Raw genomic sequence first — 27,047 nt, 5'->3', positions numbered from 1 at the left:
TTTCCTTTTAAATTAGCCCCAAAGCCACTGCCCATTTTACAGATTATCAATTTTCCATACACACATGCTCCATCTAAACCATGGCTCAGATAATGGCCCCCTTGGGACAAATGAATTCAGCCAGCTCCTAAGAATTTATCATTGACAAACAAAAAATCTGCATTGTCAGTTGATAGAATACTTATAAAAGATAAATTTAGTTAACGCATAAAGACAAAAAACCTCCATTTGAATGTATTTATATAAATATATTTTAGGGTGTTTTAATGCTACAAATTAATTAATAAAATCTGTAAGGATTACCTCCCTTACTTTTCAACATCAGTGAACAAAAAATAGAATGAGGAAAATGAAAACTGTCATAAAATCATTAAATCTTGTCTGATCCTAAAAAAAATTACAGGTGCACATCTTCAGATGGTGATCAACATATGTACAAATTTTCAGACTGTTCCATGCAGTAGTAAAAAATTCTATAGGGGGGACAAAGTTGCATCTACAGAGAGACGGACAGACAGACGGATAGGGTGAAACCAATATACCCCCCTAAACTTCATTTGTGGGGGTATAGGGGTATAATGAGACTCCTGGGGTATCACTAGTTACTAATTAGTCCCCTACCGGTTTCACCGGAGGAGACTATAGCTTTCCTCTGCGTCCGTCAGTCCGTCTGTCCGTCCGTCCGTCCGTCTGTCTGTCCGTCCGTCAGTCCGTCTGTCTGTCCCACTTCAGTTTTCCACACTTTTTTTCTTTATGCATTTGAGGAATAATATGAAACTTGCTGAACAGCTTCAAAATGTCAAACTACAGATCAAGTTTACACTTTTGTAGCGTCTGATTGACATATTTTCGAGAAAATTAATTTTTTATATTCCAATTTTTTAATGTTCGGGTTCGTTATCGGGTTCGGTGTGTAACTGAATAAACGAGGTCAGTATGTAGTCAGTATACTGTGCGTTACTTGTACCATTCCTTTTCCTGTACCATTCCTTTTATCATTTCTAACAAACAAATGAATTCTATAAAATAGTGTCAAGTATTGTGTTGTAAATTTAATCGGCAGGGGTTTTTTGTATTATTATTACAATCGGGTTCGTTGTCGGGTTGGGCTGTTGATTCGGGGTACAGAAGACGGTAAGAAACGATATTGTGCATAACAGTGCATTGTTTTCACAAATTTTTACCAGCAAATACAGAATAGACTTGGCGAAATTACAGGAGATGAAATAAAGAGTATTATTTTACCTATTTCCTATTTAATTTCTATATCAATTATATAGTTTTAATTTCCTCTGTTCTTTTATCTCTGATTAAAGCATGACATCTCGTTTACAATAGCTCTGAAATAGTTGTGTGCTTGGAAGCTTTCATAGAATAATACAAACCGGTAGGGGACGTGTATTGCTTATGCAATACTCTCAGAATGCTTGTTTCTATTATTGGGGTTACTTGGGGTTCTAATGAGTATACTTGGGGTTCCTTGGGGTATCCTTGGGGTACTACGAGGTGACCCTTGGATTCAAATGAGACCCCTTGGGTATAAATAGTTATTAATTTCTATCACTGGGGTACCTTGGGGTGAGCCTTTGATTTGAATGAGACCCCTGGGGTATCACTGGTTAATAACTTTATCATTTGGGTTCCATGGGGTTCTTACGGGTTTCCTTGGGGTTCCTTGGGGTACTAAGAGGTGACCCTTGAAGTCCAATAAGACCCCTTGGGTATTAAAATTTATTAATTTTTGTCATTGGGGTTCCTTGGGGTATCCTTGAGGTTCCTTGGGGTTCCTTGGGGTTTCCTTGGGGTTCCTTTGGGTTCCTTGGGGTTAAAAGACGCACCCGTCAAAACATGGTCATACTAATTTGATGACACCTTCAGTTCCACTTCTGACACATCAAAATTAGTGCTGAAATTTTCGGGTAATTGGTCTCCTTCCTTTACCTCTTTCACACAAGTTTCAGCACGGAGAGTTTTTGATATTTTATCTGACATCCTGCGTTTAATCTCGGGCTCAGTCTGAACAGAGTAGGTTTTAAGACTGGACTCTGCTCGGTGCCCCGTGATGCACATAATGTGTCGACCTGCAAACAAACCTGTTGAGTCCAGGGTGTGTACCAGTGTTGAATGATTAGTGTACCTATGCGATAAGCCTGCTTTTTCAGGTATCCTTGACATCATGTTTCCTAGAGTATTGTGTCCCAGAGGTATGTTATAGTACCAAATATGTGAATTTACATTAAATGTTCTTTGTGGCCTTTGAAAAAATCTATCACACTTTGGATTTAAATGCCTTTTGTACTTCATGAACTATTTCACTGTATCATCATCTATAAAATATCATGTAAATTTTGAGAACTTTTAGAAGACATTGAATATTTTATGTATAATGTATAAGGAGTACTACCATAATAAATCATAAATATGGCCTAAATGTATATATAAATGACCAAATTCTGATACTTAATTAACTTCTATTCATCTGTAGGTTCTTATATCTAGAAAAATGTTATTATAAATAGCTTACAAACCTGGCATTGCGTACATTCTTCCTTCAGCTGTGTTGGCTTCCAGATGATGGTTTTACCTGAGTTCGTCCTTGTCCATGTATATGTAAAGATGCTTCTCGGCATCATGCCCAGCGCTGAAATCTGAGATCCTGAACTGTTGTAAATTTTTACGACCTTGACCGCCAAAATAAAGAACAACATTTACAAAAAATTTCTCCAGGAGATTTAAGTTGTTTTCTAAATCAGATGATTGGTACATCAGTTTTAAGTCATTCTTTTCAATAGTAGGGTAATGTGAAATTCTCCCTTCCTGTTTAGTTTTGATTCTTTGGTTGCAGCCTTAAAAGCGAGTTGAGATTTTTATACCCCAGCTCCGAAGGAGAAGGGGGTAAACTGTTTTACCCTTTTGTGTCTGACTGTCCGTCTGTCTGTCCGTAACAAACATTTCTGTCGCATTTATCTCAGCAACTGTTTATCGCATATGCTTGAAGTTCTAACAAACTTTTTGATTTAGGCATGCCATATCTTGGGATATATTTTTGTACCAATAGGACATCAACTTCCTGTTAAATGACAGATTTTTTGTTTTAGCCAAAATTTTTAAACAAATTTTCGTTAAAGATTTCTCCAACTATTTACAGCAGATGCTTGAAATTTTAAAACACTATTTGTTTAGGCATGCCATATTGTGGGATATATTTTTGTACCAATAAAATGTCAACTTCCTGTTAAATATGACTTTGTTTATTTCTAGCCAGAATTATTAAACCATTTTCGTTAAAGATTTCTCAGCAACTATTTATCGCAGATGCTTGACATTTTAACACACTATTTTTTTACGCATGTCATATCCTGGTATATATTTTATTACCAATCGGACGTCAACTTCCTGTTAAATAGGACTTTGTTATAGCCCCGGCAAACGAAGTTTGGGGGGGTATATTGGAATCACCTTGTCCGTCCGTCTGTCTGTGCAGAATTCATGTCCGGCCCATATCTTTCAGCTGATAGATGTGCATTTTATTTTCCAGTGAAGTGGACATGCAAAACAATCATAAAGACACGTCCGTCCACCTCTATAAAGAGAATTTTTTATTCTATCAGTAGGTCGAAGCAGGGTTGGAAATTCACCAAAAATAGCAGCCAGCCACAGGGCTGGCTACTTTAAAAAGTTACCAGCCCTGCGTAAAATCTGCCAGTCCTGATAAAAAAGTTCATTATAATGAATGAACTATACATAAAGCTTAATATTTACATCTGTAACACAGGCCCCTCGAAATCTTTAACTTTTACAAGTATTTGAAACCATATCTAAACATAACCCAAAGAATGCTTATTATTAAGTTTAACATGCTTAAAAAAATTAAACTACCGTAATCCGGTGAATATAATACGCAGTAGTGTACAATACGCACCCCCCACTTTGGGCCTGAAAGTGGTGAAAAAAAGCTTGTTGGGATGTATAATACGCATCAAAAAAATTGACCAAACAGTAATCCTGAGTATCAACAAAGCAGTTATACTTTGTATGCACGCTCAACTTCATCGCGGGAATACGCTACCGGAAATAAGAAAAACACAATATTTTCTTAGATACGGATTTATTGTAACTAATACATCGCGGTAATATCTTAAATTCATAATCAATGTTTTAAATAGGCCGTGTATTAAATATTCTACCGTAAAAAAATCAACTACTTTTAACAAGCGTGATATAATTGTTTAGTCATTACAATCCCTGTGAAGTGAAAAACAGACGATGTACAGGCATGGAGATAACGGACCTAATTAAATTCTTAAATGACTCCGATCAAAGTGATCAATTAGAGGCCTGGAACATAATAAAATATATGCACAAATAGTTGTGTTGTGTATAGTACACATAGCCTAAGGGGGTGTCTGCCCAAGGTGTCAAGCGTTAGCGGTGGGGGACCACAACTGTTTCAATGGCTTCAATTAACGGAATATGTTATAGAATTATTTATATTCATAATTATTTGCAATAAATTAATTAGCATTACTTGAAAATGGTTAAAAATGAGCCAAATGATGTGTAAGCTGTTTTCAAAGATCGGCTACAAATAGCACGTGGCCATCGAAGTCCGCATTCTATTAATAACAGCTGTAATGGCGGCGTACACGGAGATAAAGAATAGGCAGTTCAAATTAATTTTTAAAGGCCATTTTGAAACAGTTTATATATTAACAGACTTAAAGTGTACATTTTCTTTAATTACATGCTATAACAATGATTTCCTAAGGGTTACATAGTAATGTATATGTGATAATGAAGGAATGTTACGATGTATAGCGGGGTATCGGTCCTGTCTGTGAACAGCATAGGTAATACGGCAGTATGATACCCCGTGCTTCAACTAGGGAAAAAACATGTCCAAATCCTATAGGGATGTATAATACGCACCCCTTTCTCACGGTAAAAAATGCTTGGAAAAAAGTGCGTATTATATTCACCGGATTACGGTATTCATCAACATGTACTATATAATTATAAACCCTCTTTTAGAAGCCAGCTAACAATGTCATGATCATGAACTTTCTAAACAATTTCAAAGATTGACAATAATATGATATCAAATATTGAAAGGGATTAAATTAAAAAAACTGTAAATAAATGTGATAAAAATTTATTTATTCGGTCAGATGCACTCCTTTTAACTTCTAATTGTGTTTTGGTCTCACAACACTATTTTTCTGTAGGTTCAAAATATCATGGTCAAAGCAAAATTTAAGATTTCTCGTTTGTTTTGAGGGGTTTTCCGCCAGTGACAGAGCTCTATTTTCAATGAGATAAAAACGGTTAAAACGCATATTTTTTCCGCTTTTGTAAAAATACGAGGTAACTTGATATTCTTATGCCAATTACTTGCACGGGGGGTGAAAATGCTTGTACTTGATTTTCAACCACATGAGTAACTTCGATGTCTCCGAGTAAACTCTTATGTCTATTTGCTACTAAATCGTTTATGAATTATGGTTTTAAAAGTTGTAAAGGGAGATTTCGACAGAAGATTGTTTAAAATCAACTACCCACATCTAAATATGCGTAATTTTGGTCAGACTATATCGTAAAAAATAATAGTGGTGTACAACCTATCCTCCCTCGACATTGTTTACAATAGAGCTACCCATGTGTTTCAACTGTACATCGGCGTCTTTTGTTTTGGTTGTATACTTTTTTTCCCCTTAGCGTCAATCAAGGAACGCTTTTTGGGAATCGACAAACTCAAAAACTTGCGCATCATCTAGCATGTTGCTTCTATTGCAATAGTGCCGAACAAAATTGTATTGCGAACACTGGTTGGCTATAACAATCATTCAGACCAATGAGCGAATAGATTACAACTTGTAGAGCTTACCTAATTCTCAACGAAACCTAACAACCGACATTGTCTGTACTTTTTGTGAATGAGGTAAATAACTTAAAAATAGAAATTGTCTGTTTTAAACTAGGAACTGGCTATTAAAATTAGCCCGACCGCCGGGCTGCCTTTTGAAGTTTCGCCCCCGCCCGCCTAAGAAACAGACCGCCTCGGGCGGTCGGGCGGGCTCTTATTTCCAACCCTGGTCGAAGTACAAAGATAGGCATTATACCCACATATCTGCACTGATCATATTTCGATTTATCTTGCGAAATTACAAGATAATGGATTAAAACATTTGCAACCTAGCTTTTGCGTAATTTTTCGTAGATAACTTGCGATCATGTTTTCATTTAAAGTTGCATTGCGATTTTGATTGACACCCTTCACGTTTATATAATTGATATTAATTTTGCTCTTGTGCATTTCTTTAAATCAGCTGTAAGTTATATTTTCTTGCACTTTCCCATAATTTGTTTGCTATAGATGGCACGTATATAAAGTACAACTCAATTATATAAAGGGCACTGTGATAAATGATAAAAGTAATAAAGGTACTAAAAGTAAATCAAACAACATGAAACTACAAAAAGTGTGTTTAAGCAGTCTCATCAAAGGCTTGAAGGAAACAAGAATGTGTTATTTCAAACCGAAAACAAATTCTTATTTCGATGAAATCTATATAATGATATAGCACTGAGCTCTAACTTCAACACTATCATTCCTCTTAACCTTGTAATATCTATTTAATACAATGAATCTGTTTTGTTGAGAAATTCAAATGATTAAACATCATACATGGCAGACACAGCTGCCTAAATTATAACTTCGCATTGTTTTAACTGCCAATTTTGTTGCCTTTTGATTATAGTCGGCATCTTTATTGGTAAGAAGTATATCGAATTGTTCTTCATCAAGTGATGCAAATTGTGCCATTTTGTTTCGCCTGCAAATGATCCAACTGCATGAAATTTCATTGGATCATAGAATAACGATAACGAATCATATCAGTTTGGAAATCATCAATCTATTTTTAGTCCTATGTAGCAAAAATCAAATGTTATATTGACCTCCTCACGTGCAGGTGAACATAACATTCTGTTTTTTCTACATTGTTTGGTATGAGCCAATCAGAGAGCTAGGAATTAATCAATCATATAAAAACATATGATATATCATAGCATATGATCTGTTGATTTGATATTGTATTATATTGGGATAAAAAAGTCATTAACTATGATTTTCATAATTCATGTTTTATGATCAAGTTGTTCTTAGAAAGATGATGCATCATCTTGGTGAGCTTTGTAATCTATGATTACCTATGTTTTTTGTTTTTGTTTTGTTTTTTTTTTTTGGGGGGGGGGGTTCTATCAAAGTTTTAATTTAGATAAAAATCTTGAAAGTGAGACAGATATAACGAAGTATAACGAAGTAAATCCTTTGCTCCCTAGGACTCTTTAATAACTGAACCGAGTTTTACTGTTAACTTTAAAACTGTTTAGTACAACAGTAACAGAGGTTGAAGAATGTTGAAGTAATGATGTCATGGTCTATGTATGATTGTATAACACCCTTGAAATGAAGTCTACTTGGTACTATAAGTTTACTTTTAACACAATTGTATATTGTAGATGCGATTACAATCATTCAAACCAGTCCAGTCCAGTCCACACAGTATTGTTAAGGTATGGTGTAGATTTTTGCACTGTCATGATTTGAGATATATTAGTCAAAAACTATATTTTGAGTAGAAAATATAGATTTCATTTAAAAAAAAGAAATGCTATTTTTGGTGATTCATGCTGGAATGAAGTTAGTTTGCATTGCAGAAAAAATACATAACCTGCATTAGAAAGTTATCTAAATATTTTCTGCGATGATTCTTTCTAGAGCCTGCATGAATCTCCAAAAGTAGCTTTATTAGGTCACCCAAAATGACTCCGGTGACCTATTGCAATTGGTTTTCGTCTGTCATTATGCGCTCAGATTTTACATTGTGTGTTAACTTTTAAATTTTAACTCCTTCAAATCTAGATGTCCAATATTTAAAAATGTGGAATGATGCATGTAGCCCCAAAGAAACTTAAGGGGCAGGGCAATAGCCTATAGGGTATTAATGTATAAATGTTGTAATCCTCTCAAAGGATAAATCCTATAGCCTAGGGTACTAATGTGTAACTATTACTAATGTGTAGTAACTATTATGATCCTCTTAGTGGACTTTATCTATAGCCCATGCACTGTCCTAATGTGTAATTGTTATAATCCTCTCAGAAGACACTATCAGTATTCAGGGCACTAAGGTGTAAAGGTTAGTACTAATGAGTAACTGTTCCAATTATCACAGAGGACTTTATCATTTGCTTACTTTACAAATGTGTAACTATTGTGATATTGTCAGGGGACTTTCTCAACAGCGGAGGGTACTAATGTGAACTTGTTGTGATCATCTCGGGAGTCTGACCCATATAAACCTCTTGGTAGACAATGTCAATAGCCAAGAATACTAATGTGTAACTGTTGTGAATCTCTCAGGGGAGAGTATCAATTATACCTAAGTTACTAAAATGTAAACATTGTGTGTTTTTTAATCAGAGTATACAATATGGCACAATTTTGTTTAAATAATTAAAATAATAACTTGTAGAAATATTTTTAATCGGGATTCAGAAGAATTTACTTCCCGCATTTCATAGAAATGAACAGAATATTTTCTTTCTATGTTTAATTTTAATTGTGTTCAAATTAATGATGAATAATCTATCATTGAAATTGTGTGCATCATCAAATACTGATTCCGACTACCTTGAAGTCATTAAATTTCTATTGGCTATTGACAAAAAAGAGACGCGTGACCATCCAATGAAAACAAATACTCAGAGTTTGATTGACAGGTTCAGCCAGGTGCAGGTCTTACCCGATGTCAGAGGTTATGTGAACTGGTTGTACACAGCCAAATAGTCTCAGTAACTAGTCTTCTTTCAATACGCGTACTTTTCTTTTGTTTGTTAAAAATTAATTCAATTTTGTAAAAAGATAAGTATATCATTTCTTATAGATTTTTTTCACGAGAATATCTCAAAGGAGTTTTGCCAATCAGTTTAAAGTAATGTTTAACACGAGCGCTATTTTGAAACAATTAAATTGTCAGAGAGTTCAGAATGAAATCTGAGGAACGTTTCACACGGTTCTCGCACGCTTTGCCCGAAACGATTTACACGCTTTGCCCGAAACGCTGCACGCTTTGCCCGAAACGCTAAACGGTTTACACGAAACGCTTCACGATTCACACGAAACGCTAAACGGTTTACACGAAACGCTTAACAGTTTACACGAAACGTTTCTCGCATGAAAGTCGCACGCTTTTTGGGTGTAGTAGTACGTTTCAGGGTCTGTACTGATGCACCAGACAGACTTGAATGCTGAATCTGAGCTATAGGTTTTGGATGCTAAAGGTGGTTTTAAGAGCTGGTTAAAGTTTTTGTTGCAGGTGCCCTCTGATGATAATATCTTGGTTACTCTTGGTCCTTACTTCACCAAACTTGCATGGATGGTGCGTCTTATGATACTGATGCACCTGACAGGCTTGAATGCTGAGTCTGAGGCATAAGGTTTTGGATGCTGGAGGAGGTTAAGGTTTTTGGAGCTGGTTAATATTTTTTGAGCAGGTGCCCTCTAATGATTATATCTTAGGTACTCCTGGGTCCAAACTTTATCAAACTTGTGTGGATGGTGCGTCTTATTATACTGATGCACCTGAACGGCTTGAATACTGAATCTGAGCCATAGGTTTTGGGTGCTGGAGGAGGTTAAGGTTTTAAGAGCTGGTTAAAGTTTTTGAAACAGGTGCCCTCTGATGATGATATCTTAGTTATTACGTGTCCTAACTTCACCAGACTTCCATGGATGGTGCGTTTTATGATACTGATGCATCTTGACAGGCTTGAATGCTGAGTCTGAGGCAGACTAGGTTTCGGATGCTGGATGAGGTTAAGTTTTTTTTAACAGGTCACATGTTACATAGATAATAGTACTATTTCAAACTTGCATAGTTGATTAAACTGTAATATGAATGAATCGCAGAGGAAGCTTCAGACGCAGAGCTTGATCTCTGTTATCAAGGATGCTAAAAGATAAATCTTAGTTATTACAGGTCCTAACTTCACTAAACTCGCATGGGTGATGCGTCTTATGATACTGATGCACCTGACAGGCTTGAATGCTGAATCTGAGCCATAAGTTATGGATGCTGGATGAGGTTTAGTTTTTTGGAACAGGTCACATTTTATAAATAATAGCTTGAATAGTTGATTTCACTATAATCTACCGTAATGTCTCGTGTATAACACGCACTTTTTTTCACCCCAAATTTACTCAAAAGTGGGGGGTGCGTGTTATACATAGGACCTAATTTCTACCCCGTTTTTTTCAGGACATATTCAGCTATCCCCAGCTACACTAAGACAACCCATATCATGTCATGTACTGTGATCTACCGTTTACAAAACGATTGGGTCGATTAAAACATCTTATTAACGATCGGGTCAATTAAAACATCTTATAAACGATCGGGTCGATTAAAACATGTTATGAACGAATATTTACAAATCCTTTAAAAAAACGTACATTAAAAAATAAATTTAGCAAACTTTGTTGTTTATTGTGTTCCTGTGTTATGTTCAAGATCACCATTTTGACAAAGCGTGATCAATAGTTACGCAACAATTTCCGGTAGCATATTTTGTGTCTCGTGCCCGACGATATATTGTAGTATAGTGATATTACATGAACTTTGGTAAGTAAGGTAAAAGAAGTTTTAAAATAAAATTGTGTTTCCCATTTTATGTTCGATTTCTTTTAAGTTTAGTTATTGAATAATGAATTCAACTTAAAACGTTTACCGGTAATTAAATAGACAGTGTCACTGATAGGGACCCATTATACGCTCCGCTTCACATAGAACACCGTTATACTTGATCATTGTTTATTTAGCAATAATAATAGCACAATAAGAACAGGTAAGACAAGGAATATCTTGATTGTATACTTATAATACACGACACACTCAAACATTATGTAACTCGTAAACACTCAGCACTAGCTTTGATGTACATGTACATACATGTACATGTTAATACGCTATCAACAATTATTTCGTTTATTTCATTGTCGACCCATCGCCACGTCTTTTTCTGTGAATCCGTAGAATTCTTCTTTCTCACAGTCGCTGTCGCTGTCAAATAGATGTTCGTATTCTTCCTCTGTCCATGGTAAATCGCTGTCTGCTAAATAGGATCGTCGTCTTCATCCTCGTCTTCTTCTTTCTCGTTGTCGCTCTTGTCATCCCAAAGCAGGTCGTCCTCAATCCCGTCCAGGGCGTTGGAGATCCCACAATTCTTGAAGGCTTTAACTATGATCATCTTAGGAAGCTCCAACCATGCGTCTAGAATCCACTGGCATATGGTAGGGAGATCTGGCTTCCTGCGTAGTCCCCCTTTGGTGTAGCTATGGTCCCCATTCAGCATCCACTCGTTCCATTTTCTCCGTAGACTGTTCTTCATGGGCTTGTTGATGCTCACATCTAGTGGTTGCAGTATGCTGGTCATTCCTCCGGGGATGATCTCTGGTGTCGTCTTCTTCTTTAGTAATTTCTTTGTCTTCTCTGTCTTGTGACATCTGAAGGTGTCCAGTACAAGTAGGCTTGGCTCGCTGGGTCTTGTCCTCTTCCCCCATACAGTCTTGATCCAGTCGTGCGTCAGGTCTTCATCCATCCATCCTTTTTCGTGTACTTTAACTATCACTCCGTCAGGAAATTTCTCTTTAGGCAGAGTTTTCCTCTTGAAGATGACGTATGGCGGCAGCTTCCCTCCATCGGCTGTACACGCAAGCATGACTGTGAATCTGTTCTTTTCATTTCCCGTTGTCTTAATGTTGATAGTTCTCAGTCTCCTTTGGTGGCGACTGTAGTGGTGTAGGGAATGTCGAAGGTTAGTGGCGTTTGATCAGCATTCCCGATCTGATCAGGGGCGTAGTCGTTCCTTTTTCTTTGCTGTATAATGAACCGCTGGAAATCTGTGACTTTTTCCTCGTAGTCTTCAGGCAGGCGCTGGGCTATGTGCGTTCTTCTTCTCATTGACAATTTGTGTCGCTGGAAAAATCTGTAACACCATCCCTGGGAGGCCTTGAAGTTCGCAATCTTCATCTGTTTGGCGATGATCTTTGCCTTGATTTTTACTTCTCCCATGGATACGCCAACCCCCTGCTGCCGCATGTCCTGGATCCAGGCGTTGAGCTGTTCTTCCATCTGTGGGTGGAAGGTCTCTCTGCCTCTCTCTGCCATCTTCTTCTTTGGGAGTTGTTGAAGCCGGTCTTTCTTCAGCCGCCACTGTCTGATGTTCGCCTCGTTGACATTGAATTATCTACCCGCAGCTCGGTTGCCTTTCGTCTCAGCATACTTGATGATCTTCAACTTCTCCTCCGTCGTGTAGGAAACTCTTTCTTTACCCATCATTGAATTCTCAGATGATGTTTGATACCGATGTAAATCATACCCCCATATTTATGTAAAATTGTAAGAACGAAAAACAATACATATTTTGTAACTCCGCCCATTTAATTATGATAAAAAGCGGCTTGTGTTTTTTTTAGATGAGACACTGACACTAATTTCGCTTGGGCTAAGTTCCAATCACGAAATTGCAGTGATTGCGCTTGGGTCTCATTACTATAAAAACGGCTTGTGTTTTTTAAGATGAGACACAGACACTTATATCGCTTGGGCAAAAATTGCGCTTGTGTTATAAAATTATTATTTAACATCGAAAGTTCTGTGGGAAAATTACAAAAATTGCTCTTGGGTTATAAAATTATCATTAAACATCGATAGTTCTTGGGAAAATGGCGGCCGTCGATTTTCATTGTATTTGCTATGTTCCGATCACAAAATAACAGAAATTACGCTTGGATTTTAATATTATCATTTAACATCGATAATTTTGGAGGGAATGGCGGTCGCTGATTTTTGTCATTTTTTGGGTGCGTGTTATACATAGGACCTGCTGTTTTTTTACCAATTTTTGGTCAACTTTGAGGGTGCGTATTATACACGAGTGCGTGTTATACATGAGACATTACGGTTATTGAATTGCAGAGGTTGCTTCAGATGCAGCGCCTGATCTCAATTATCAAGGATGCTAAAAAAATCTCCAACCTTACTCAAACTAACTTGATAGATGTGTTTGGTTAAATGATATAACATGATTCCTATGATATGGTTATTTATGATATGATACACTAATTGTTTAATATGATACAATATAATATGAAATGTTATATTGTGAAAAGTTATATGATACGATATAATATTGTATCAATTTTTTGATGATATGATATTGTATCATAATATTGTTATGTATAGTATTGTTTATTATGATACAATATTGTATGATATTGTATTATTTATTATTTTATTACTGTACATGATATTATTTCATATGATATTGCAATACATGATATAATTGTTATTATTGTATCATATTAATTATAAAATATTGCATTATATATAATATCATATATTGTATATGATACAATAAATTATCTGTAATTTGTGATTATGTATGTTTTTTTCAGATTCAAAGTATTGATTCAGAACCCTTTTCTTTAGTTTTCTTGGTATTCAGGTCAAGGCCAATTTGAATGGCATATTAATGGCTAAATATTTATGATTTCTCTTGCATATGGTCTTGTTGAGATGACAGTAGTGCAATTTCATCGGCAAAATCGAGGTCCTCTAAAATTGACATTATGAACCAAGTAATGCCTCATCTCTTGTTTTCTACAATACCCAGTTGATGGCAATCAGAAACAAAATGGCAGAGATAATCCATCTAAATCTGACTCCTGACTTGACTGAGAACCAGTCTCCTTGTTAGTTAGAATGACTGCACATACAAAATGTGTATGTACTTGATGAAGGATACAAATTTCTCTGGCACTTCATAAGCTCTCACTATTTTCAAAGTGTGTTTCTGTGAATACTGTCAAAGGCTATCTTGAAATCTATGAAATTTAGGTATAGTGGAGTAGTGTTTTTTTTGGCACGGACAAACAAATTTGTTTATATGAGCACTGGACTGGACGTGGTATTTTTTTTATTTTTGCAAAGCGTATATAATGTGGGGATCGGCTATTTAAGACTTTTTAATTGATTAAATCTTAGTCACACTTATGCTTTCCTTTAATGGTCATTAACATCTATCAAAACAAGCATTTAATTCAAGTAGAGTGTAACTTCAAGTGACATGTGAGAGTTCTTAGACATGATGTTACAGACTAATTATTATGTCAACTAGCCCTGACAAGAAAGGTAGAAGATAACAAAACAATAAAAGAAAAAAAAAGTTTATGACATAATGAAAATGGAAAACTGATTTTTTAATGTTTTATATGAAAAATAATACCTGATTCTGAATGAAGAAAATAAACATATGTCAACTGTTTTCTCCAGGCTGGTTATTAATAAATTTAAACAGGGCTGACAATAATCTAGCTGTTCAATACCAACAAAGTTATTTTTTACAAGATAAACAATAGAATAGGATTCATGCATGATCAGATAGGATTAATGCACGATCGAACAGTATACGTGCATGATGCATTAGGAGTGATACACCATTGGAAAGGATAAACAATGTTCATGATAAACCTTATTTATAATCGTGTTAAAGGTCTTACGCAAGGAAATAGCCAATCAAACTGAACTTAGTCAATTGTAGTTCCATATATATGGAGACAATTTCTTTTCTTTCTTCCTTTTTTGGCACCTTATTTTAGGCCTAAAGTATTGATTTTGGACTCAGTGGCGAGGAGAATTATTGGAATTGTCACACTAATTTCAATGGAATTATTTTTTTAGATGCGCATGATGCAACTTCCTGGATGGTGCTGAGCCTGTTTGTCAACATGTGGAACCCACGTGTACTTGGGGGTAGGTATGTTTACTCTCAATTATCTCTCTTAGAAACCGCATAAGGCGTTATTTTTCTGATCTAAAATTTTTCTTGAAGCATTTAACTAAAATTTCTCGTTCATGAATTATATGCTGAGAGTATAGTTAATTAATTACCGTAACTGAATTAAAGCTATATAGTAACATATAGTGAAATTAACTCCTTGTGTGAGACCTAAAGAGAAACATGAACTTTTATTTAAATTGCATTTTTTCGAATTTCAGGAGTTGTCTCCCTTGTTAAAGATCAACAATGGCGGATAAACAATGCGGGATGCTGTCTTGTCACCAACGGTGAAATTTGACACCTGTATACCCGTATTTCAATCAATCGTCTCAGTCCTCGTTGTTGTGTACATCAGACAGGTAAGAAAATCAAGATAATTGTTTGCAATCATTTTAATCAGATAAACAAAGAAAAATATAACATATTTACATGAACTGAGAACCCCATAAAAGGACATTTCACATTTTACACACTCTCATCATTCACACATTACCATACATTCAGTGCACATTATTTAAACAGAGCAATCATTAAATGTAATACAAAATTCATATGATAGGTATAATATAACAAACATTTCAAACATGCTAACTTCACCCCCCCCCCCCCCACTTAGCTACTTCCTGTTTAACTTTGGATCTGTTAGTGACTTACTATAAGTGTCTTTAGACTTTTTATCATAGAGCTGATATCTTTTAGTTCTATAAAATTTTCTTTGGAATTATATTTTAATAGTTTTTGTTTATTATGTATAAGAGCAATCACATGCAAGTAAATAATGATTTAATCTGTAAAACCAGTAAATAGCGATTAAAAATCCAATAAAAATACTTTGTAATTATTTTAAATCGTTAAAATAGAAGTGTGGTTGAAAATAATGCATATACATATATGAATAGGTTGTTTATATTTTATGATTTCCTTTATGAAATGCTAAAACTGGTTTATGTGATATTCGGTTAATATGATAATTTTTGCCTGACAAACGGACAATCAGATTAAGCGGAACCCTCTGTATTTAATTCTATCAAGATTATTGGGTCCCAAAGTCAGATTTATACAGTCTTTTAACAAGCACATGTCTTCTGTCATGCTTAATTCAAAGTCACGAGGCAACACTGAAGAGTTCCACTTGTTGTTTTTCAGTCCGCGACAGGAGAAGGAATGAAGTTGTCCTTGGTAGCAGCTGTTGATGGAACGGACAGCAGTTTACATGGCCTGTTTCATCAAAGGTACGGTATTTTTCCGACGATTAGTCGGTATTTTTTTTCTCTGAAGCAGATCACCCGACTTATCGTCTTGTTTGACTTGTCGTAGGCTCGAGGTCAGAAAATTGTTAAAAATAGCATTTAAAATCTTGGTTTTAATAATCTTGAGTTGGCTGTGTGATTGAAAATTACGTTGTTGAATTCACTGTTCATCTTTAATAATTATCATTTCACTCATCTGTTAACACTTAAATACATAATTATAACAACAGTTATTAAAAAATGTTACATTGTCTTTAATCAATTAAAAGTTTTACCGTTCCGTTTTTATAAACACATTGTTTCATGGTTCTATGTATCACTAATAGTATAAGATAACATTGCGCAGTAAAATTGAAACCAAATTTGAATGGAAGAAAATATTGCAGTAGGTCCGGGGGATGTTTTTTAAATTTAATTATTTTATTAGTAAAGAGTTGCTAGTGGAAAGTATAAATCAGAAATATTTTATGGTCAAATTCAATCTTAAAATATGTAATTGGCAATTATCAATACTACTGTTTATACAATAGGCTGACACCGGTTGTGTTAATAATCTTGCCCTAAAGCTGAGATCTATATGGCAATTTCACTCCTTGTGTATATAAAGAGTACCGTTATAAGAGTGGTTATAGTTCATTGATTAATTATTGTCCAATTCTTTGATTATTGTTTGGTAAATTTTTTTTGGAAACGTATGTATGTCGTATATCGTCATTATCAAGTCGTACAAATGATCGATCTATTTCTAACAGTGACTATGTAAAACAATAGCGTGTAACTGCATTACTGGATACAAAGTAAACAAGTTTCATCAAATCATATAGTAATTGCTAAGCTTTCTGCACTTGAGATCCCCCTTTGAAGTCCGACACGAGACAGGTGCATGCCTATGACACCGGAAATTGTTAAACAAACATTGACCACGCGCTGAGTCAACAGGTGGCTGGTTACGTAATGGCGAATACACTGGCGATAGTCAGAGTGGATAATTATTTTAATGCTTGGGAATAAAATATTTCTGACAAAGTAAGTTTAGTTTAGCATAACATGCGATATTGGGAATTGTTTAAAATGCAAGCGACTTTGTAGATGTTGCTGGTATTTGAAAATATGATGCATAAGTATAAAGCGTAATTGTTTAACTGTAAATCATTGATAATAATTGGTAGCAATATCGGGGACATCATGGCATCATACACTGATAATGTAACTGCAGTTTTAATACGCCATTTTGAAGTGATAAGATCGACGTATGGTCTAAATCGACGTATCGTAGGATTTTGTTAAAATTTTGGCCAAAAATGAGGAATTTGACGAGTCATCCGCATCGACAGGTCATCGGGAAAATATGGCAAGTCACTGAAGTAGTGTTTGTAGCAGTTTTCGTACTCGGTCCTGCATCTAAGCTTCAGGTCCAGGGTAAATCTCCTCTGCATGGATTCTCTCATAGCTTTTGTTCTTCCATAGTTAATAGTTTTTGTTTCATTTTAAAGTAATTTTGCCTATTTTGCTGTTGTTTTAGATGATGGACCACTCTACTTCCCTTTACAACAGGTGCCCCTACAGATTCACAAAGTTCCAATGTTGAATTTCCATGACCCTGATTGAGTGAGTGCACAACTTTATGTATTCTACTTTCAAAATTTCTACTACTTGTAATACATTTTGGATTTGATTTAAAATATGCCCTATTAAAAGATTCAGATGTTTGTGTACAAGTGTGATATTTAATTCTATCAAGATTATTAAGTCCCAAAGTCAGATTTACACAGTCTTTTAACAAGCACATGTCTTCTGTCATGCTTAATTCAAAGTCACAAGGCAACACTGAAGAGTTCCACTTGTTGTTTTTCAGTCCGCGACAGGAGAAGGAATGAGGTTGGCAGGACTTTCCGCACTGTCCTTGGTAGCAGCTGATGATGGAACGGACAGCAGTTTACATGGCCCGTTTCATCAAAGGTAAGTCACTGGAGTAGTGTTTGTAGCAGTTTTCGTACTCGGTCCTGCATCTAAGCTTCAGGTCCAGGGCAAATCTCCTCTGCATGGGTTCTCTCATAGCTTTTGTTCTTCCAGGAAACATGTGACTGCTGAATGGAGCCTTAGCAGTCTGTTTTCTCTGAGATTCAAAGAAGTGGCGCAGGTCTTTGAGGTTTTCAATCATATGCCCTTGTTTTTCAGATGCACCGGAAGCAGCAGCACTATCTCCATCACTGGTGAAATGGGAAATGATGAGTGGACAGTCATCACTTTGCAGCTCACTGATTCATTTCGCAGCCCATCTCTTTTTGTCTTTAATGGTGGTCTCTGGAGGAATGGTTGCAGTGCAGCCTTCATGTCCGGGGCAGGTAAATTCCTTTCCCTTGGCTCTAAGATGGGTGCCTTTCTTGCACAGTTTATTGCCACAAAACACTGCCACAACATTGTTCTTCTTGGTAACATTTTCACTTAATGTGTATGTAACTTGTGTGACAGCTTGGAATGGTGTTTTCCCTATCGCACTGAAGGCGGCATTGTTATACCGGGCATCTCCTTCCGCTCTTATAGGTGTATTGGCAAGTCCACATTTCTCGTTAAGCTCTTGAATGTCCTGCCTTATTTTCTTCATGTTGTTTTTGCTCACATCAGTGATGATTTTGCGTACTTTGTTGCAGGTCTGATGAATGTTGGTGGCTGATGCTGTTTCGATGTTTGCGCAAAGAAGCATACCACGCATGCCCTCTGTTGTAAGGCTGGTACCCAAGTGGCCGACAGCCATGGCAACATTAAACTGTGCGGCTCTCCGTCCCCTTCCTGATCGACTGACTTCCTCGTACAGCTTTTCACGGTGACTGGTGTAATGGCACTTCTTACATCGAATGTAAAGGATCCATGCCAGGCCTCTCTTTTCCTCCCCATGCTGGTTCCAGTCCAGTGAACTGTCAAAGTCCCGGAATTTCTGTGAGTGCTCTTTAAATGCATGGTTCCATAGTTTAGCAGTTTTTTCTTGATGGAGCACTTTGAAAAGTCTGGAATTGGGGTTCGGTGACTCTGCATCCATGTAGGAGTCTACCAGCTGCACTTCACTTGGCCCGGGTCGCAAAATCTTCATTTGACTGCCTCTACGCTCAGCATCGCTTATTATGAATATTCCATCCTTCTGCTGCTGTACGACATCCTAAAACTCTTCTTTACTCAGCCTTTTTATAGGACATAGACACTGTAGTGGGCTGGTGGCCCCCCCCCACCACTTAGCTACTTCCTGTTTAACTTTGGATCTGTTAATGACTTACTATAAGTGTCTTTAGACTTTTTATCATAGAGCTGATATCTGTTAGATCTATAAAGTTTTCTTTGGAATTTATACTTTAATAGTTTTTGTTTCATTTTAAAGTAATTTTGCCTATTTTGCTGTTGTTTTAGATGATGGACCACTCTACTTCCTTTTACAACAGGTGCCCCTACAGATTCACAAAGTTCCAATGTTGAATTTCCATGACCCTGATTGAGTGAGTGCACAACTTTATGTATTCTACTTTCAAAATTTCTACTACTTGTAATACATTTTGGATTTGATTTAAAATATGCCCTATTAAAAGATTCAGATGTTTGTGTACAAGTGTGATATTTAATTCTATCAAGATTATTAAGTCCCAAAGTCAGATTTACACAGTCTTTTAACAAGCACATGTCTTCTGTCATGCTTAATTCAAAGTCACAAGGCAACACTGAAGAGTTCCACTTGTTGTTTTTCAGTCCGCGACAGGAGAAGGAATGAGGTTGGCAGGACTTTCCGCACTGTCCTTGGTAGCAGCTGATGATGGAACGGACAGCAGTTTACATGGCCCGTTTCATCAAAGGTAAGTCACTGGAGTAGTGTTTGTAGCAGTTTTCGTACTCGGTCCTGCATCTAAGCTTCAGGTCCAGGGCAAATCTCCTCTGCATGGGTTCTCTCATAGTTTTTTTTCTTCCAGGAAACATGTGACTGCTGAATGGAGCCTTAGCAGTCTGTTTTCTCTGAGATTCAAAGAAGTGGCGCAGGTCTTTGAGGTTTTCAATCATATGCCCTTGTTTTTCAGATGCACCGGAAGCAGCAGCACTATCTCCATCACTGGTGAAATGGGAAATGATGAGTGGACAGTCATCACTTTGCAGCTCACTGATTCATTTCGCAGCCCATCTCTTTTTGTCTTTAATGGTGGTCTCTGGAGGAATGGTTGCAGTGCAGCCTTCATGTCCGGGGCAGGTAAATTCCTTTCCCTTGGCTCTAAGATGGGTGCCTTTCTTGCACAGTTTATTGCCACAAAACACTGCCACAACATTGTTCTTCTTGGTAACATTTTCACTTAATGTGTATGTAACTTGTGTGACAGCTTGGAATGGTGTTTTCCCTATCGCACTGAAGGCGGCATTGTTATACCGGGCATCTCCTTCCGCTCTTATAGGTGTATTGGCAAGTCCACATTTCTCGTTAAGCTCTTGAATGTCCTGCCTTATTTTCTTCATGCTGTTTTTGCTCACATCAGTGATGATTTTGCGTACTTTGTTGCAGGTCTGATGAATGTTGGTGGCTGATGCTGTTTCGATGTTTGCGCAAAGAAGCATACCACGCATGCCCTCTGTTGTAAGGCTGGTACCCAAGTGGCCGACAGCCATGGCAACATTAAACTGTGCGGCTCTCCGTCCCCTTCCTGATCGACTGACTTCCTCGTACAGCTTTTCACGGTGACTGGTGTAATGGCACTTCTTACATCGAATGTAAAGGATCCATGCCAGGCCTCTCTTTTCCTCCCCATGCTGGTTCCAGTCCAGTGAACTGTCAAAGTCCCGGAATTTCTGTGAGTGCTCTTTAAATGCATGGTTCCATAGTTTAGCAGTTTTTTCTTGATGGAGCACTTTGAAAAGTCTGGAATTGGGGTTCGGTGACTCTGCATCCATGTAGGAGTCTACCAGCTGCACTTCACTTGGCCCGGGTCGCAAAATCTTCATTTGACTGCCTCTACGCTCAGCATCGCTTATTATGAATATTCCATCCTTCTGCTGCTGTACGACATCCTAAAACTCTTCTTTACTCAGCCTTTTTATAGGACATAGACACTGTAGTGGGCTGGTGGCCCCCCCCCCCCCCCCCACCACTTAGCTACTTCCTGTTTAACTTTGGATCTGTTAATGACTTACTATAAGTGTCTTTAGACTTTTTATCATAGAGCTGATATCTGTTAGATCTATAAAGTTTTCTTTGGAATTTATACTTTAATAGTTTTTGTTTCATTTTAAAGTAATTTTGCCTATTTTGCTGTTGTTTTAGATGATGGACCACTCTACTTCCTTTCACAACAGGTGCCCCTACAGATTCACAAAGTTCCAATGTTGAATTTCCATGACCCTGATTGAGTGAGTGCACAACTTTATGTATTCTACTTTCAAAATTTCTACTACTTGTAATACATTTTGGATTTGATTTTAAATATGCCTTATTAACAGATTCAGATGTTTGTGTACAAGTGTGATATTTAATTCTATCAAGATTATTAAGTCCCAAAGTCAGATTTACACAGTCTTTTAACAAGCACATGTCTTCTGTCATGCTTAATTCAAAGTCACGAGGCAACACTGAAGAGTTCCACTTGTTGTTTTTCAGTCCGCGACTGGAGAAGGAATGAAGTTGGCAGGACTTTCCGCACTGTCCTTGGTAGCAGCTGATGATGGAACGGACAGCAGTTTACATGGCCCGTTTCATCAAAGGTAAGTCACTGGAGTAGTGTTTGTAGCAGTTTTCGTACTCGGTCCTGCATCTAAGCTTCAGGTCCAGGGCAAATCTCCTCTGCATGGATTCTCTCATAGCCTTTGTTCTTCCAGGAAACATGTGACTGCTGAATGGAGCCTTAGCAGTCTGTTTTCTCTGAGATTCAAAGAAGTGGCACAGGTCTTTGAGGTTTTCAATCATATGCCCTTTTTTTTCAGATGCACCGGAAGCAGCAGCACTATCTCCATCACTGGTGAAATGGGAAATGATGAGTGGACAGTCATCACTTTGCAGCTCACTGATGCATTCCGCAGCCCATCTCTTTTTGTCTTTAATGGTGGTCTCTGGAGGAATGGTTGCAGTGCAGCCTTCATGACCGGGGCAGGTAAATTCCTTTCCCTTGGCTCTAAGATGGGTGCCTTTCTTGCACAGTTTATTGCCACAAAACACTGCCACAACATTGTTCTTCTTGGTAACATTTTCACTTAATGTGTATGTAACTTGTGTGGCAGCTTGGAATGGTGTTTTCCCTATCGCACTGAAGGCGGCATTGTTATACCGGGCATCTCCTTCCGCTCTTATAGGTGTATTGGCAAGTCCACATTTCTCGTTAAGCTCTTGAATGTCCTGCCTTATTTTCTTCATGCTGTTTTTGCTCACATCAGTGATGATTTTGCGTACTTTGTTGCAAGTCTGATGAATGTTGGTGGCTGATGCTGGTTCGATGTTTGCGCAAAGAAGCATACCACGCATGCCCTCTGTTGTAAGGCTGGTACCCAAGTGGCCGACAGCCATGGCAACATTAAACTGTGCGGCTCTCCGTCCCCTTCCTGATCGACTGACTTCCTCGTACAGCTTTTCACGGTGACTGGTGTAATGGCACATCTTACATCGAATGTAAAGGATCCATGCCAGGCCTCTCTTTTCCTCCCCATGCTGGTTCCAGTCCAGTGAACCGTCAAAGTCCCGGAATTTCTGTGAGTGCTCTTTAAATGCATGGTTCCATAGTTTAGCAGTTTTTAACCGGGTTTTACAAAGGAAAAATCCGGTTATTAAAATGGTGAAAATGACAGGCGTACGAGTGGGCGGACGGGCGGCTGCCAAATGGGTACCCTCATTGTACGGATAACTCCTCCTACAGTTTTCAAGATAGGAAGTTGTTCTTTTGCAGATCAATTGTACATATATCAGACATGTGCATATTGCTAGGCTTTCGATTTCTGATTATGTAAAAAATACCAGCTTTTGAACTTAGTCAATTTTTGGCAAAAAATTGCATATAGGGTACCCTCATTGTACGGATAACTCCTCCGACAGTTTTCAAGATAGGAAGTTGTTCTTTTGGAGATCAATTGTACATATATCAGACGTGTGCACATTGCTAGGATTTCGATTTCTGATAATTAATGAAAAAAATACCAGCTTTGGAACTTAGTCATTTTTTGGCAAAATATTGCATATAGGGTACCCTCATTGTACGGATAACTCCTCCTACAGTTTTCAAGATAGGAAGTTGTTCTTTTGCAGATCAATTGTACATATATCAGAGGTGTGAATATTGCTAGGATTTCGATTTCTGATAATTAATGAAAAAAATACCAGCTTTTGAACTTAGTCATTTTTTGGCAAAAAATTGCATATAGGGTACCCTCATTGTACGGATAACTCCTCCGACAGTTTTCAAGATAGGAAGTTGTTCTTTTGCAGATCAATTGTACATATATCAGAGGTGTGCATATTGTTAGGATTTAGATTTCCAATAATTTATGAAAAAAATACTAGCTTTTGAACTTAGTCATTTTTTGGCGAAATATTGCATATAGGGTACCCTCATTGTACGGATAACTCCTCCTACAGTTTTCAAGATAGGAAGTTGTTCTTTTGCAGATCAATTGTACATATATCAGAGGTGTGCATATTGCTAGGATTTAGATTTCTGATTATTTATGAAAAAAATACCAGCTTTTGAACTTAGTCATTTTTTGGCAAAATATTGCATATAGGGTACCCTTTCACCTTATCCATTTCACTGGATACGGGTTGACATGGATTATGGATACAGTTCACATAAAAGAAAACCCGGTTTGCTGTCACATTGACAGCTTTTCACTTGTTTCTTGATGGAGCACTTTGAAAAGTCTGGAATTGGGATTCGGTGACTCTGCATCCATGTAGGAGTCTACCAGCTGCACTTTACTTGGCCCGGGTCGCAAAATCATCATTTGACTGCCTCTAGGCTCAGCATCGCTTATTGTGAATATTCCATCCTTCTGCTGCTGTACGACATCCTGAAACTCTTCTTCACTCAGCCTTTTTATAGGACATAGACACTGTACTGGGCTGGTGGTACCCCCCCCCCCCCCCCCCACTTAGCTACTTCCTGTTTAACTTTGGATCTGTTAATGACTTACTATAAGTGTCTTTAGACTTTTTATCATAGAGCTGATATCTTTTAGATCTATAAAATTTTATTTGGAATTTATATTTTAATAGTTTTTGTTTCATTTTAAAGTAATTTTGCCTATTTTGCTGTTGTTTTAGATGATGGACCACTCTACTTCCTTTTACAACAGGTGCCCCTACAGATTCACAAAATTCCAATGTTGAATTTCCATGACCCTGATTGAGTGAGTGCACAACTTTATGTATTCTACTTTCAAAATTTCTACTACTTGTAATACATTTTGGATTTGATTTTAAATATGCCCTATTAACAGATTCAGATGTTTGTGTACAAGTGTGATATTTAATTCTATCAAGATTATTAAGTCCCAAAGTCAGATTTACACAGTCTTTTAACAAGCACATGTCTTCTGTCATGCTTAATTCAAAGTCACGAGGCAACACTGAAGAGTTCCACTTGTTGTTTTTCAGTCCGCGACAGGAGAAGGAATGAAGTTGGCAGGACTTTCCGCACTGTCCTTGGTAGCAGCTGATGATGGAACGGACAGCAGTTTACATGGCCCGTTTCATCAAAGGTAAGTCACTGGAGTATTGTTTGTAGCAGTTTTCGTACTCGGTCCTGCATCTAAGCTTCAGGTCCAGGGCAAATCTCCTCTGCATGGGTTCTCTCATAGCTTTTGTTCTTCCAGGAAACATGTGACTGCTGAATGGAGCCTTAGCAGTCTGTTTTCTCTGAGATTCAAAGAAGTGGCACAGGTCTTTGAGGTTTTCAATCATATGCCCTTGCTTTTCAGATGCACCGGAAGCAGCAGCACTATCTCCATCACTGGTGAAATGGGAAATGATGAGTGGACAGTCATCACTTTGCAGCTCACTGATTCATTTTGCAGCCCATCTCTTTTTGTCTTTAATGGTGGTCTCTGGAGGAATGGTTGCAGTGCAGCCTTCATGTCCGGGGCAGGTAAATTCCTTTCCCTTGGCTCTAAGATGGGTGCCTTTCTTGCACAGTTTATTGCCACAAAACACTGCCACAACATTGTTCTTCTTGGTAACATTTTCACTTAATGTGTATGTAACTTGTGTGGCAGCTTGGAATGGTGTTTTCCCTATCGCACTGAAGGTGGCATTGTTATACCGGGCATCTCCTTCCGCTCTTATAGGTGTATTGGCAAGTCCACATTTCTCGTTAAGCTCTTGAATGTCCTGCCTTATTTTCTTCATGCTGTTTTTGCTCACATCAGTGATGATTTTGCCTACTTTGTTGCAAGTCTGATGAATGTTGGTGGCTGATGCTGGTTCGATGTTTGCGCAAAGAAGCATACCACGCATGCCCTCTGTTGTAAGGCTGGTACCCAAGTGGCCGACAGCCATGGCAACATTAAACTGTGCGGCTCTCCATCCCCTTCCTGATCGACTGACTTCCTCGTACAGCTTTTCACGGTGACTGGTGTAATGGCACTTCTTACATCGAATGTAAAGGATCCATGCCAGGCCTCTCTTTTCCTCCCCATGCTGGTTCCAGTCCAGTGAACTGTCAAAGTCCCGGAATTTCTGTGAGTGCTCTTTAAATGCATGGTTCCATAGTTTAGCAGTTTTTTCTTGATGGAGCACTTTGAAAAGTCTGGAATTGGGGTTCGGTGACTCTGCATCCATGTAGGAGTCTACCAGCTGCACTTCACTTGGCCCGGGTCGCAAAATCTTCATTTGACTGCCTCTACGCTCAGCATCGCTTATTGTGAATATTCCATCCTTCTGCTGTACGACATCCTAAAACTCTTTTTAACTCAGCCTTTTTATAGGACATAGACACTGTAGTGGGCTGGTGGCCCCCCCCCCCCCCCCCACCACTTAGCTACTTCCTGTTTAACTTTGGATCTGTTAATGACTTACTATAAGTGTCTTTAGACTTTTTATCATAGAGCTAATATCTGTTAGATCTATAAAGTTTTCTTTGGAATTTATATTTTAATAGATTTTGTTTCATTTTAAAGTAATTTTGCCTATTTTGCTGTTGTTTTAGATGATGGACCACTCTACTTCCTTTTACAACAGGTGCCCCTACAGATTCACAAAGTTCCAATGTTGAATTTCCATGACCCTGATTGAGTGAGTGCACAACTTTATGTATTCTACTTTCAAAATTTCTACTACTTGTAATACATTTTGGATTTGATTTTAAATATGCCCTATTAACAGATTCAGATTTTTGTGTACAAGTGTGACATTTAATTCTATCAAGATTATTAAGTCCCAAAGTCAGATTTACACAGTCTTTTAACAAGCACATGTCTTCTGTCATGCTTAATTCAAAGTCACGAGGCAACACTGAAGAGTTCCACTTGTTGTTTTTCAGTCCGCGACAGGAGAAGGAATGAAGTTGGCAGGACTTTCCGCACTGTCCTTGGTAGCAGCTGATGATGGAACGGACAGCAGTTTACATGGCCCGTTTCATCAAAGGTAAGTCACTGGAGTAGTGTTTGTAGCAGTTTTCGTACTCGGTCCTGCATCTAAGCTTCAGGTCCAGGGCAAATCTCCTCTGCATGGGTTCTCTCATAGCTTTTGTTCTTCCAGGAAACATGTGACTGCTGAATGGAGCCTTAGCAGTCTGTTTTCTCTGAGATTCAAAGAAGTGGCACAGGTCTTTGAGGTTTTCAATCATATGCCCTTGCTTTTCAGATGCACCGAAAGCAGCAGCACTATCTCCATCACTGGTGAAATGGGAAATGATGAGTGGACAGTCATCACTTTGCAGCTCACTGATTCATTTT

The 27,047-nt window shown here is 37.7% G+C and overlaps 4 protein-coding genes across 4 annotated transcripts; all 4 read left to right on the top strand.

The window, feature by feature from the left end:
• Positions 1 to 18,027: 18,027 nt before the first annotated feature.
• Positions 18,028 to 18,736, top strand: LOC128185559 (uncharacterized). Its single transcript, XM_052855128.1, has 3 exons — positions 18,028 to 18,113; positions 18,333 to 18,499; positions 18,627 to 18,736. Exons 1-3 carry the CDS (start codon positions 18,028 to 18,030, stop codon positions 18,734 to 18,736), a joined length of 363 nt encoding a protein of 120 aa, XP_052711088.1.
• A 93-nt stretch (positions 18,737 to 18,829) lies between these two features.
• On the top strand, positions 18,830 to 20,613 carry LOC128185558 (uncharacterized). Its single transcript, XM_052855127.1, has 4 exons — positions 18,830 to 19,091; positions 19,887 to 19,990; positions 20,210 to 20,376; positions 20,504 to 20,613. The coding sequence occupies exons 1-4, from the start codon at positions 19,023 to 19,025 to the stop codon at positions 20,611 to 20,613; spliced, it is 450 nt and encodes a 149-aa protein (XP_052711087.1). The 5' UTR covers positions 18,830 to 19,022.
• A 93-nt stretch (positions 20,614 to 20,706) lies between these two features.
• LOC128182870 (uncharacterized) lies at positions 20,707 to 22,498 on the top strand. Its single transcript, XM_052851636.1, has 4 exons — positions 20,707 to 20,968; positions 21,772 to 21,875; positions 22,095 to 22,261; positions 22,389 to 22,498. Exons 1-4 carry the CDS (start codon positions 20,900 to 20,902, stop codon positions 22,496 to 22,498), a joined length of 450 nt encoding a protein of 149 aa, XP_052707596.1. The 5' UTR covers positions 20,707 to 20,899.
• A 123-nt stretch (positions 22,499 to 22,621) lies between these two features.
• LOC128186078 (uncharacterized) lies at positions 22,622 to 25,616 on the top strand. The gene is made up of 4 exons (XM_052855803.1): positions 22,622 to 22,853; positions 24,751 to 24,854; positions 25,074 to 25,240; positions 25,368 to 25,616. The coding sequence occupies exons 1-4, from the start codon at positions 22,785 to 22,787 to the stop codon at positions 25,475 to 25,477; spliced, it is 450 nt and encodes a 149-aa protein (XP_052711763.1). The 5' UTR covers positions 22,622 to 22,784; the 3' UTR covers positions 25,478 to 25,616.
• Positions 25,617 to 27,047: the final 1,431 nt, after the last annotated feature.

Source organism: Crassostrea angulata, chromosome 5 (genome assembly GCF_025612915.1).
Source record: "Crassostrea angulata isolate pt1a10 chromosome 5, ASM2561291v2, whole genome shotgun sequence".
Lineage (NCBI taxonomy): Eukaryota > Metazoa > Mollusca > Bivalvia > Ostreida > Ostreidae > Magallana > Magallana angulata.
The sequence above is the reverse complement of the archived record's forward strand: the minus strand, read 5'-3'. Positions and strand labels throughout refer to the sequence as shown.

Coding starts and splice junctions, on each gene's coding strand:
- LOC128185559 (XM_052855128.1), top strand. CDS start 18,028: ATGAGGTTGGCAGGACTTTCCGCACTGTCCTTGGTAGCAGCTGATGAT. Junction 18,114..18,332: donor CATGGCCCGTTTCATCAAAG/GTAAGTCACTGG, acceptor CTTGTTTTTCAG/ATGCACCGGAAGCAGCAGCA. Junction 18,500..18,626: donor AGCCTTCATGTCCGGGGCAG/GTAAATTCCTTT, acceptor CTTGTGTGACAG/CTTGGAATGGTGTTTTCCCT.
- LOC128185558 (XM_052855127.1), top strand. CDS start 19,023: ATGCCAGGCCTCTCTTTTCCTCCCCATGCTGGTTCCAGTCCAGTGAAC. Junction 19,092..19,886: donor GTCAAAGTCCCGGAATTTCT/GTGAGTGCTCTT, acceptor GTTGTTTTTCAG/TCCGCGACAGGAGAAGGAAT. Junction 20,377..20,503: donor AGCCTTCATGTCCGGGGCAG/GTAAATTCCTTT, acceptor CTTGTGTGACAG/CTTGGAATGGTGTTTTCCCT.
- LOC128182870 (XM_052851636.1), top strand. CDS start 20,900: ATGCCAGGCCTCTCTTTTCCTCCCCATGCTGGTTCCAGTCCAGTGAAC. Junction 20,969..21,771: donor GTCAAAGTCCCGGAATTTCT/GTGAGTGCTCTT, acceptor GTTGTTTTTCAG/TCCGCGACTGGAGAAGGAAT. Junction 22,262..22,388: donor AGCCTTCATGACCGGGGCAG/GTAAATTCCTTT, acceptor CTTGTGTGGCAG/CTTGGAATGGTGTTTTCCCT.
- LOC128186078 (XM_052855803.1), top strand. CDS start 22,785: ATGCCAGGCCTCTCTTTTCCTCCCCATGCTGGTTCCAGTCCAGTGAAC. Junction 22,854..24,750: donor GTCAAAGTCCCGGAATTTCT/GTGAGTGCTCTT, acceptor GTTGTTTTTCAG/TCCGCGACAGGAGAAGGAAT. Junction 24,855..25,073: donor CATGGCCCGTTTCATCAAAG/GTAAGTCACTGG, acceptor CTTGCTTTTCAG/ATGCACCGGAAGCAGCAGCA.